Source organism: Acanthisitta chloris, unplaced genomic scaffold (genome assembly GCF_000695815.1).
Source record: "Acanthisitta chloris isolate BGI_N310 unplaced genomic scaffold, ASM69581v1 scaffold440, whole genome shotgun sequence".
Lineage (NCBI taxonomy): Eukaryota > Metazoa > Chordata > Aves > Passeriformes > Acanthisittidae > Acanthisitta > Acanthisitta chloris.
Genome location: NW_008650807.1, coordinates 22,273 through 35,422, shown reverse-complemented (window position 1 = coordinate 35,422; position 13,150 = coordinate 22,273). Strand labels below are relative to the sequence as shown.

At 41.6% G+C, this 13,150-nt stretch overlaps 1 protein-coding gene across 1 annotated transcript in view; it reads left to right on the top strand.

Moving 5' to 3' along the window:
• Nucleotides 1–13,150, top strand: part of LOC103797832 (dystrophin-like) — a gene marked incomplete at its 5' end in the record, with an annotated part of 72,392 nt that overhangs the window by 42,905 nt on the left and 16,337 nt on the right. The window contains 4 exons of the mRNA XM_009070070.1: nt 1,745–1,810; nt 3,119–3,184; nt 5,891–6,049; nt 12,931–13,150. The exon at nt 12,931–13,150 is cut by the window's right edge and continues 30 nt beyond it. Of these exons, the coding sequence (XP_009068318.1) occupies nt 1,745–1,810; nt 3,119–3,184; nt 5,891–6,049; nt 12,931–13,150 (511 nt within the window). The remainder of the gene's footprint in view (nt 1–1,744; nt 1,811–3,118; nt 3,185–5,890; nt 6,050–12,930) is intronic.

The window sequence follows — 13,150 nt, the reverse complement described above, 5'->3', positions numbered from 1 at the left end:
GCAGCAAGGATGGGATCATGCAGTCAGGCCCATTTTTGTCTTGCACTGCTGCCAAAAGGGACATCTCTTCATTGCCCAGTAGGTCCCAACCACGTGCTGTCCATGCCTTCATACTGGTACAAATGCAGTGCAACACCAGGGTGAGAGCGATTAAAAGAATGATCCAGCTCAAAACTGAAACTACTTTTAACACATATTTCCTAGTCTGTGCACAGTATGAGCAGCATCATCTGTATGTGCATTGAAAACAAGACCTCTTCTTTCATTGATAGTACCAGTTTAGACCAGCTTAACATCTGCTCTATGACAAATAAAAAAATGGGGATAGCATCACATCGATGTATCAGAAAACCATTGTTATCTTGCACTGCTCTAAAGATATTACATCGATTTGCCTTCAGTGTACATGTTCTCACACAAAATAGGGTATCAAGTTGCAGAGCAATTGGCCATCCATGTGAATCTTTGCTGCACTGAGGAGCTCTGTGAACTGAGTATTTATCCTCTGGTGTGCTGTGGTAATGTTTGAACATCTGATGAGAAAAAAGCAGTTGGAGGCCAAAGCTCATTTCAGACAAAATAAGATTCCTGATACTTGGCCTGTAATGTCTTACAGAGGAAAACTTTTGCTGCTCTGTGAGAAGAGACATTAATGATGATGAATTTTGCGTATCCAGCATACAGCTCTATGAATTCAGAAGGACCCTAATCTAGAACTCTTTGCTGGCTAATTAGAACCTGAAAACTGACTGGTCTAGTAGATCTACAGCAGGATTGTCAAACACCTGACATGGCATCATTATTAACCAGAAGATTATTCCAGTTGTGGTTTATAACCAGTACATGCAAAACTTAGCTGCTTGTCCAGTGCAGTGCAATCACTGTTGGGCAGCCCCAGCCTGAATCACAGTATCCCACAATTTAAAATGGGGGGAAACTCCTTCCTCAGTCAGGAGTTCCAGAACGAGAGGCAGCAGAGGCAGTTGCAATTTAGCTAGAATATGAGCTTGCCATGCAATTTGGGAAGCTGCATCATTTTTTGTTACTCCAGCACCTCCTGATACATGTAGGTATGGCAGAATGCCACGTGGCAGCAAAGGGTGCTCTCTGAGCTGCATAGGTAATATGATTCATGGTGACATTTTCCGGAGTTAGGGCTTTAAGAGACAATGCTCTGATGAGAAAAGTCCCATGAATTCTTTCCATCAACAAAAAGAAGTGAAGAGGATCTTACACAATCTGATTTGTCAGGCAGAAAACCCAAAAGAATGAACAGTGTGCCCCTCTATTACACAGTGATCTACAGTTCGGATTGCAGCAGGGCAGGGGGCACAGGAGAGGTTCCTGGCAGGGCAGGGGGCACAGGAGAGGTTCCTAGCAGCTTTCTCAGCCAGTGCAGTGCTGCATGTGAAGCAGAACTGCCAATGAAGGAGACAAGTGCAAAGCGAAAACTAGGGTGAAAGGTCTTCTATAAATCCTTAGGAAGAGGCATCTTTGGGGATTGGTGTGAAGAAGAGTCGTGGCAACAGACGGATTGCAGGACGGTCAGAGTGCCCAGCGTGGTACGGCAACCCATCGCAGCGATGGCGTGAGGCGGCGCACACCGCCTCGAGTGACACCTTGCTGGTTACCAAACACAGTCTAAGCATAAGGCACAGAGATGTGAGGGTATAGGCATAGCTAAGTGTCTTTTTACTTTTAAAGGGGTATTGTTTGTGATTAATCAGTGTTTTCTGCCTTATAGGCCTGCCTCGTCCCCTCAGCTCTCACACGATGATACTCATTCACGCATTGAACATTATGCTAGCAGGTATGAGACCAGCTGGACGTTAGGCAGATCTTTCTCTAAAAAATAATTTCTTTCAAACTCCCAAGGGCTAGCTGCTACTGGAGCACTTCTTAAGGAAACACAGAATGTGGGGTTTTGCTTTCCAGGCCCTGGGATGCAGAGCATCTTCTGTGGTTGCTAACCCGCCCGTCGACTAACTTGCATGCCAGAGCACCTGTGTGGCCTTTAGGTTCTGTGAGGTCATCATTAAGCTATGCACTCAGTTACTAACTTCTTAAAAGGCCCTGCAGTTGATAGGACAAGGGGTAACGTTTTAAAGTAAAAGAGGGTAGATTTAGGCTAGATATAAGGAAGAAATTTTTTACAATGAGGGTGGTGAGACACCAGAGCAGGTTGCCCAGAGAGGTGGTAGATGTCCCATCCCTGGAAACATCCAAGGTCAGACTGGACTGGGCTCTGAGCCACCCAGCCTAGTTGAAGATGTCCCTGACCATTGCAGGGGGTTTGGACTAGATGACCTGTAGAGGTCCCTTCCAACCCAACCTCAACCATTCTATGGCTCTGCAAAGGGTTTTGTTTTTAATATGGGCCCTGGTGTAATGGTACAAATGAGAAGAGCAGAAACCTCCAAACTCCTCTGTGAATCTCAAGTGTCATTCTAATGTTAAGTAATTCACCTTGTGAAATACCACAAATAGGATTTTTCCTTGATTTGGAGGATTAAAATAGTAATAACACTACTTTAGTTCACTTCTCTGCTTCCATACTGCTCTTAAGAATCAAAAAGTGGGTTAATTGCACATATTTGAAAATATTTTTGCTCCAAGTGAGTAAATTTGCAAGGGTTGAGATAATGAAAAATAGTTATTCTGGCCTCCTCTTTCTCTCCCCAGTATCACTTGGTCAGGAGAGGTGTTTCTGAATTATGCAGGACATTTACAAGGGGCTGAGTGTGAAAGCAAATGAGAAATGACTGATAGTTACAGTTCTGATGATGACTTTGCCAGGTACAAAGCAATTTGTGTAATCCCCTGGCATCTTAAGACGTCTCTTTGATTGCAAATTAATTAATCAAGAGGAGTGGAATATAACCTCAGTGAAAGAGTTGAAAACTTAGAAATTAATTTATACAGGTCATTGTAACAAACAAACAGTCCTTTGCAATAGCTTATTGCAAAACATTTTGGTAATCAACAGCAAGTGGAAATTAATTTGAGTTTCAAATTCATCAAAAGCATCACACTCTTTAATTCTTTCCAGAATGTTAGAGTAAATGAAATTTCTGAAAAACGTAATTGGTTTTAATGAGTCTTATTTATTTTTTCACAGGCTAGCAGAAATGGAGAACACCAATGGTTCTTATCTAAATGACAGTATCTCACCTAATGAGAGCATGTAAGTAGGCTGTTTTAGTGATTTTGACATGTATTTTCTGGGGAAGGTTAATGACTTGGAATAAAATTTTGTGGTGCTGAATTTGCATGGCCATGTACCACATCTGCTTCAATTTAATGGTAAACTCATGTCCTTTCAATTTGTGTCATAGTGTCTAGATTTATGGCTTATAGCTTAATACCAAACTTACGCCACAAATGACTGAAACCTTCAAAATTAAAATGACTAATTTATTTTAAAGGTTTGTGATTTATTTAGCAATAGTTTCCATCTTACTTGGAAAAAATGCTCATCATACGTATTTTCAGGACAAAGATAGAAAGAAAACCCTTCTACCTGTACTGCAAACTTAGTCATGGTTAAATTGCTGTAAGCTAGAAAATGTTGGTGTGGCCAAAGTGTCATTCAAAACGTTAGTGAGGCCAAACAGAAATCTTTGGTCTACAAATACCTGAAATACATTGCAAGTGTAAGCCAGGAGGGATTCATCCTCACAGTGAAATATTATAAGTAGCAAACTGTAAGTTGGATGGATCACTAACGAGCATTCATTGGACTACTTTTAAATGTGAAGTCATAAATAAAAGTTTTCATTTTTAAAATGTAGTTAAATCTGATGTCACACTGACACCTTTTTGTGGTTTTCTGACGTGCTAATATATTTCTTCTCTCATGGTATTCTTGATCTTGTTTACTCTCTGAATGAAAGGATGTAGAACTAGGAAACTTAACGTGTCTGAAGACAGGATGGAAGCACGTAAGTCACTGGCGTGCTTGAAAATTTGGTCTTAGTTCATTGACTGTGTAGGAGAAGCCATATCCCAGATTCTAAATCAATCAAATATGAAAAAACTCAGAACACAACTTATTTTAAAGTGGTTTTTTCTATTCTGTGTGATCTCGTCCTTACCACAGTTTAAGATTCAGACAGAATATAACTTTTTGGCATTCCTTTAAAACATAGTACTCCGGCCTGTTTTCCTGCAATTAAATCGAGATTCCAAGTCATTAACATTTTCTGAGGTTGATTCTGAGCCTTTGAGATGTCCTTGAATAGCAATAAAGCTGTTTCCTTGTTTCAAAATAGTTTTCTTTTGACTTGGTAGGATTGTTGCTTTCCAGCTTTGAAAGAAAATCCCCTGTACAACCAAGTACATTGTTTTAATAGATTGGTTCTAAAGGGAGAAAGTTAAAATGATACCTCAAAATTAATATGTATGCAATGTCAGTATAGTTTCAGAAAGTTAATGAAAATTTTGTTTCCAAGTTGTATGGTAATGTTGTATTGTTATAGACAGTAGTAATGCTGTAATAGATGGAATTTTGTGTTGTCCCACTGAAATATTTCAGTGTTCTTAGTCACAAAAAATCATGGGTAAGCAATATCCCTTGTATCCCATATTCAATATGTACTGTCATTTCAGTTATGTATAAAAACTATGTGCAGGCTGAAAGCCACACAGAAAGAATATCTTGTAGAGTGACCTCATATTGTAATAGCTATGCCACTTTTTCACTGTTAATTCACTGTAAGAATATTTATAAATGCAAAGCAGTGGTTTGAAGGAAATCACAGTTGAAGTGTTTCATGAAAAATAAAAATTTAGGAACTGGCAAGCTTTTTTTTTATTTTTTTATGAAAAGGAAAGGATGCCTTTTGTGAAAAATTAATGCTTCTCTTTTATGAACTAATGTTAATGTGCTCTACATTGCCTTGGCACTCCTGCAGTCATAAAATGGCATCATTAACATTTTCAGGAACAAAATGAAAACAAGGAAAATTATAATTTTTGAACAATAACAACTGTTCAAAATGCCTGTTGAATTCTGATTTAGAAACATTGCAGCGAGAAACCTAGACTGAGTTGTTTTGTTCCACAAGATTTCCCACAGCAGTGTCCTTTTTAATGTCCTTGGCTCGTGGTGTCAAGGGAAATCTTTCATCGTGTCCCACAGCTACTGCTGATGTGAGTTGCACAGCTTAGGGCTCGGGTGCATCTTCTCAGCACTTAAACCACTCCTGAGAAAGCACATGTGATTCTGGGAGGTGGTCAAAGTCTTCAGGCTTGGATTTGCTTTTCTCTTGTTTCAAATGCTAGACAGTTTCAGGGGCAACAGAAAGAAAGAGATCATATGTATTAAATAGAATATATTTGTCTTCTGACTGTACATCACTTTTAATTTTTAAAAGAAAAACAAACCACCTGAGTGAAAAATGGCATGCTTTCTTTAGATTAGTTCAATTTGTTTTTTGTTCTCTCTCATTTACAGTTTTATAGAGAAAAATAGATAAAGGGCACATTTATTACATAAGGAGAGTTTGTAGGTACAAAAATAAATGCGTTGCCTTTGCTTGAGTGATCCTTCCCCAACATAGATCAGGCAGCAAAAGACAGCTCTTTTTTTCAGGCAAATTCCTAGTTGAAGTTAGGCAGCAGAGGAAAGCTGAGTTGTCAGCTGTTGCAAAACTTGGCTTTCAGTATCTGAGAAGCAGAGGAGAGAGGTGGTCTCTGCAGAGAAGGAAAATTACTAGAGAAACAGGTCAGCAGATTTTCCTTTAAGGTACATTGCTTTGCTGTTGGTTAAAAAGAGTTCAGCAAATCTCTTTGTAAGAAATAAGAGACTGGGAGTGAATCATCTGCTCATATTCACTGTGGAGTTAAAAAGCAGGAAGGGAACAGCCCGTTTTATCTTCTCTGTTTCCAGCGACGATGAACACTTGTTAATCCAGCACTACTGCCAAAGTCTGAACCAGGAGTCCCCCCTGAGCCAGCCCCGAAGCCCTGCCCAGATCCTGATTTCTCTGGAGAGTGAGGAGAGAGGGGAACTGGAGAGAATCCTCGCAGACCTGGAGGAGGAAAACAGGTGGGTTACACCACCAGCTGCCGCATTAGAGTAAAAATTCTGTGAAATAATTATGCTGTACAGTTGGATGTCATTAAGTTTCATAGCATTTTTCAATATCAGGTGTCATTTACCACTTCTAATTTCAGTTTTAATTGAAGTTATCTTCATTAATCACCATAAAAATCCCCAACTGGATACTTACAGCATCACAACACTGCAAACCCCTTTCAGCAGTAGTCTCCAGTCTTAGGCTATCAAAACTGGGAGATCTTGACCCTGGCATGTGTGTAATTGCAGCTCTGAACTACCAAAATTAGACTGTAATATAAAAATCATTTATATCTACCAAAAAAATTGAGTTTGTTTGCCTTCTACTATCTTAGCTTTTATGGTGCAATCTATTGGCATTTTCATGCTCTTTTTCCTTTGCTTCTTTAAGAGCTAGGTACTTCTGTTTACATTGAGGGTTTAATGCAGTGATCATTTACCTTAGGCATGTCAAGGAAATAATACAAGAGTTGGCAGTGTCATAGATCTTCTCTCCATGCTTAAGTCTTCTTTGGATGGTGCTTATCAATTACAGTGGCTCCATCACAGACGTTTTATCAGGAGGATTTGGGGGAATGTAGACAATCCGTAGGCATCAAGGATGAGGAAAGTGTTTCACACACAAAGCTGTGGTAAACAAAGCTCTTGCTCACTGAACAGCAATGACATTTTGATTGAAACAAACTACACAGTTCCTATAGAACATAAAGTGAAACATGGAAAAAAAACCCATAATGCTTTTCTGTCTGTATACAAAATAATCTGCCTACAAAAAAGGAGAATTAATGACTTCTAAAGCAGCCTAGTTTTAGATTAGAAAGGTGGTACATGAAAACAAGTATAACTTGGAGTTAGATAGCTAAATAATCTAAAAAGCCTAAAATTCAGGGTTTATGCCTTAAATTTCAGCAGGGGCTTTGCTTAATATAGGGATACTGATGAGGAATAACACGGTAAAAGATCTCTGACAAGAATTATAGCTTAGAAATGGTGTAATTTTTCATTTTGAAGTTTGCCAATCCAGGATTAAATAAGAGCTGCAGTCTGTAAACTTGGTTAGAGCCTGTTTTCTGATTTGTGCTGCTGGAGGCACATTTGTGGATAGATGCCACCACAGGCAGCCTTGCCTTTTGTGGGTGCTTCAAGTCTCAACATGGCAGGGACAGAGAAGTCTGTTTCTGTCGGACAGGATGGAGGTCACACTGCTGTGATTTTCATCGATTATGACAAAACCATGACTTGTCTCTGCAAGCTGCTATAAATAACTTGGACTTAAAATGTAAGGTAGCTGCTGAAAAGTGAACAAGTTCTTCCCACCCCATGCAGATCCTGAAATGCCTTCCACATAAACAGGGGTTACTGCTGCAGCACGAAGAGTTGATGGATCTGTTGTTTGGAAATAAGCTGAGCATGATGCAGATCATGTGACTGCCCAGTCCAAGGTCCAGCTTTAAAGCAGTTGAGTGTAGACAGTGTAAACACCTGAGGTGCTGTGGCCAGAGTGCATCCCCTGGGCAGTGCTGAGCTGGAGGTGCTGTGTTACTGGGGCAGGCAGGTGGCTGTGCAGCTCCCAGGGGTAGTCAGTCCTCCTTTCCTGCCTGTGTTGGCATAACTTCTGTTGCATACATTTCTGATGACTGTTTATAATGAAGATTTTGCTCTCTCAGTTGTGTCTTGTTTGCTTTTACAGTAAAGAGTCAGCACATGTAGTCACTTCTCAGCAGCTCCTGAAAAAGCTGCATCAAGTTCCAAGAAGATGTAGTACTGTGATATTCAGAACACTTCATTGTCATTTCTCTTTTTCTTCTGCTCTGCACAGTTTCCTGCTTTTCTAAAAAGCACTCTCTGTTGTGCCTAGTCTCTTTTGAGCTGTTTATTGAATTCTGACCTCCATTTGGGTTTCAGCTGCAGTTTCTGGTCTCCAAATATTTCCATCTTGACTTGTTACTTAAATAAAAAAGAGTCTTTGAAATTGTAATTCTGAGGTTTTGCTTTTGGACAGTTTAAAAAGCTCTGTTGCCTATTTTGAATTCTTCTGAAATGCATTATCTGACTTATAAACTAACCTAGCTGTGACATGTCTCTGACTGGGTTTTTTGTCAGTTCCAAGGGCCTCTTGTTAGATATTCATTATTTATCTGCTAGCATTTTAAGACCTTGGTGCTTCTGTAGCTTGTAAGTATGACTTCCTTAAATAATTTATGGCTAAGATTTGACTGCTAAATAATTTATATTTGTTAAAATGTGAGCATTTTAGAAAATATTTTCAATTGCTGAAAATGTTTCATTTGAGCTTTAGGCCTTCAGACTTATACTGAGTTTTACATCACACGTTGTGATAAGACCATTTCTTGTGTATTCAGTACACAAAAAGCAATCTTGCTATGGAAAGCGTTATTACTATATTGCAATATAAGAGAAAAACCCAATTATAAAGCCCTCCCCAAAACATCTTGAAATTCCCTTAAGAGTGAATGTATTTCAGGGACAGAGACAACTTATACAGTAAGATAGGCAATACTGACTAGGATGTACTGTACTAGCATTAAATAAAAAGAATGTGGTTCTGCAGTGACAGAGACTCGGAACATTTATCAAGTAATTAAAATACTTTCCTTCTATTTTAATGACTAAAGAAAGTGAATGTTTCCTAGTATTTAGTTGGATCAAGGTCATTGACATCCTTCTGTAAGAGGCAGATTTCTCTGTGTTCTCTCCTCTTCCTCCCAGCTTCTAGCTGTCCTGTAACAAGAGCTAAGTAAACAAGATGTCCAGCTGGAGCTGTTTGCCTTTCCTTTGGTTTCCTGGCTTGCACTGGGAGTGCAGTGAGCTGTGCAGCACCAGAGAAGCACTAACACCCTGAGTCTCAAAGCTGCCCTGTTTCGTTGTGGCTGTGGTGTTCTTCAAATCTGAGACTGATGAATGGTCTCCTCAAACAAGTTCCTTCTGTGCAGTTGCCCGTAGTGAGGAAGTGATGCATTTCTAAACATGCTGTGGCTCCTTTTGGTATTTGTTTTGGCATTGAAGAAGGGGAACTAGATCTTCTGAGTGTGAAGCATCCTGAGTAAACACCCACTCTAGTGAGGACCAGGGGTACATGGCTCAGTTACCACCGTTGTCTCTTTCTTCAGACTACTGATTTTCTTCTGGGAGATGAGAAATAACATGAATTCACAAATTCTCAATTGTGTCTGAGAGGACTACTCAGCAAATGGGGTCTACTAGGACTTGTGTCACCAGGCAATTAATGCTGCCAGTGATAGATGTAATTAATAATTCATGAGCTCTTTACTACCCAGCTCTTTCCCATTGCATAAATCAGGGTTACACTACTACTGATTTTCTTCTGGGAGATGAGAAATAACATGAATTCACAAATTCTCAATTGTGTCTGAGAGGACTACTCAGCAAATGGGGTCTACTAGGACTTGTGTCACCAGGCAATTAATGCTGCCAGTGATAGATGTAATTAATAATTCATGAGCTCTTTACTACCCAGCTCTTTCCCATTGCATAAATCAGGGTTACACTGCATGCTTCCTCTGTGTCTTCAGGATCAAAGAGCTGCAAGCATCATAAATGGAATCTATGGGGGATTTGGAGTAACCTCTCACTGGAGAGAGCTCCTTTTCCCAGTGATCAGGAGGTGCAGCAGTTTGTTTGTTTGTGACAGCCAGACAGGAAAGTCACCCAGCCTGAGCGGTGGCAGAGGGAGGCTGGACTTGCAAGAACTGCCTGTGCTTGCTCAGTAGCATTCATTTAGAGAGGATTATATTTTCATCTCCCCTTTTTCTTATGCCCTATTTTATGCTGAAAGTGTCAGAGAGAGCCTTTCCTCAGGACACTGAGGGCTATGGGCAGTGCTTTGGGTGCCTGGCTCACAGCAGCAGCACTTTCTCACCACGCAGCTTAAAACTATTCCAGAGCAGGAATAAAAGCCAATTGTTCTCTCCTATGATATTCTTACAGCAGGTTTCAAATTATTTCTTTCTTTTTTAGTCTTCATCTTTTTTCCCCTGTGTTAAGACACATCTTCATTGCTGTATATTTAGATCCCAGTTATTACATTACTGATCTTCTGCACTGAACATCACTCCTATGGCTCTGAAGTTATGATGAATCTCAGTTCTCTGGACTGAGCCATGTGTAGCTGGACTGAAAAGGTGCAGCTGGAAGACTCAGTGATACAGATGCACTGGGTAAATGCACATGTGGCCTTCAAAATGACATTCCTTTGTTCCAACAGTATTACAGCATTTAATTACAGAACTCCCAAATTCAGGCATATCTCTGCTTGGATAATATGCAGTATCTTTTACATTATTTATTTTCCTGTAGGCTGTCAGAGTCTTTAACTATCTTTTATCAGACATGAAGGCATTTTTGTCTGAATTACTCCCTGGTCCTTACTTTCATTTCAATTCCATAGTTACCGGAAGGACTTCTCTGTATTGATAGAGGTGATAATTGGGGATTTCTTTGTAGCGGGGTATCTGATTGTGTTGTAAGTAAGACCAAATGCATTTATTTAGTTTCCCTTAGGGTGATGTTTTGCCTTTTGTTTTGCAGCACTTCAAACTTTTGAGTCTTCTGTTTGTAGAGTACTGCCTGTATGGTACATCTGGGAAATTCCTCATGGAATAGTGATAGCCACTGTCTACAGACTCTGTGAAAAACAAGCTTAATGATCAATCCTGTATAAACTTCAGTCAGCAATAAGACTGTGCATGATAGTGTTGTCATGTTCATTCCTATTCCCCTCTGTATTTTTATTAATTGTTCACCAGTTTGTTCAGCTAGAAGTATCAGAAGACATTAAGTGATGTGGAAGGCATGGCTTATATATCTATACCCAATATAGATAGCCCTTCTTCCTTTTTTTTGATATAATATTCATGCACTTGAAACTCTGTTTTTCATTAAAAGAACAAACTTTGAAACATTTGAAAAAATCTCTCCATAGTTGTCCCTCTTTGTGGGGGTTTTAGAGAAAGAAATCTTGAATTTTGGAACAACCTGAAGCTAGCAACAATCAGCCCCTTTTTTCAGCCTTTTAGACTTTCTGCAGAGGAGGGGTCATGTGGATCAGACATGCTTTAGGGATCATAGTGTAGGGGTGCTGCAGTCCCAAGTGAGGCCGTGTCCATCGTGCAGCTGCTGAGAGCACAATGACCTTTGAAGAACAGTCAGAGCCTGTCTCTGTCCTTGGCATTGCTTTGTTACCCATGTGAGATGGTGTGTACTGCTTTAGTTCTTATTTTTGTCACAACAACATACCTTTAGAAGTGTTTCAGAGCTTAATGAAGTTTATTGGGAGGTGTCTGAGATGCTATTAAACTTCCAGACCAAACTGTCAGTGTGTATTGTGGCTCCCAGGTGGAACTGGCAAAAAATGCCTGTTCTCACAACCTCAAATAAGAGTGAGATGGACAAAGTAAAATCTGGGTCACTGCTTGTGATGAGTAAGCAGTTACCAGAGTGTTGAGCTGGTTTTCCGCCCTCTGGGAATCTGTAGAGCAACATCATAGCAACAAAGTCCCAGTGCAATTTGTTCGGCCTCCCTTGCCTATGAAGTTCTGTTACAAGTTACTATTTTCATGGTTTTGGACTGTGCTATCCCTAAAAAGGTTTCAGTTTCTTGCCTTCTGTGCTGTTCCTGTGTGGTAGATGGGTTTTTTCCCACTACAGACCATATTAATCTGTGGAGTGTTTTACTGGATTAGAATTGCAGTTTTACAGAATAAAAGCAAGCTTGGCAGTGCCATGAAGTTACAGTAGACTGCAGCACTCTGGGCAGGACATTGCAGATGAAGATAGAAATTATAGCCCTAAAAGTCAGTGTGATTCAGTTTAACAGACTGGTTCACTCATTTGTCTTTTTCTGATCTTAAGCTGATAATTTTAGCCCTAGGCTGGAAATGCAGTTGCAGATATGAAGAGAGGAGGGTGATGTGACCTGACTGATGACAGCACAGTTCTGTTTTGCCCTGGCTTTTTGTGTGGCTGCCTTTGTTGGCTCTGTCCTCTGTAAAACAGGTAGGCCAGCCAGGTGGCATCCGCTTTGCTCAGTGTTTGTAAAGTGCTCTGATGGCTCAGAGGCCTCTTTTAGCATTAATCACTCCTCGGGTGCGTTGGTGCATGGAGCGAAGAGGCAGTTCTGCTGGGAAGGATGAAGTGCAGGAGGCTGAGGGAGGCCCCAGCCCAGGACAGGCCCCGGGTGTCTGGAGCTCAGCCAGCCTGCAGTGGTGGGTGCCCTGGCAGGGAACTCGTTGAGAGTTCTGTGATAAAGAGACTCTTCAGGCAGTGCTTGTATCACAGGGCCCTGTAGCCCAGGTCCGTGCGGCCCTGTAGGGTGTGAGCCCACGTGTGCACTCAGCAGGACAGGCAGGTGATGCACATGAGCCTCAGCAGGACAGGCAGGTGATGCACATGAGCCTCAGCAGGACAGGCAGGTGATGCACATGAGCCTCAGCAGGACAGGCAGGTGATGCACATGAGCCTCTGCAGGACAGGCAGGTGATGATGCACATGAGCCTCAGCAGGGCATGTGAGGCACATGAGCCTCTGCAGGACAGGCAGGTGATGATGCACATGAGCCTCAGCAGGACAGGCAGGTGATGCACATGAGCCTCTGCAGGACAGGCAGGTGATGATGCACATGAGCCTCTGCAGGACAGGCAGGTGATGATGCACATGAGCCTCAGCAGGACAGGCAGGTGATGCACATGAGCCTCTGCACTCCATCACACACAGGAAAGGAGGTGCTTTGGCACTGCTCCCTGCAGAGAGTCTCCTGCCCCACCGGCCTGTTCGCCCTTGCAAAGCTCTCGGCTCCTTGTCTGTCTCACCAGAAACCTGCAAGCAGAGTACGAGCGCTTGAAGCAGCAGCACGAGCACAAAGGGCTGTCCCCACTGCCATCCCCCCCCGAGGTGGTGCCGGTGTCCCCGCAGAGCCCCCGCGACGCAGAGCTCATCGCCGAGGCCAAGCTGCTGCGCCAGCACAAGGGGCGGCTGGAGGCCAGGATGCAGATCCTGGAGGACCACAACAAGCAGCTGGAGTCTCAGCAGCAC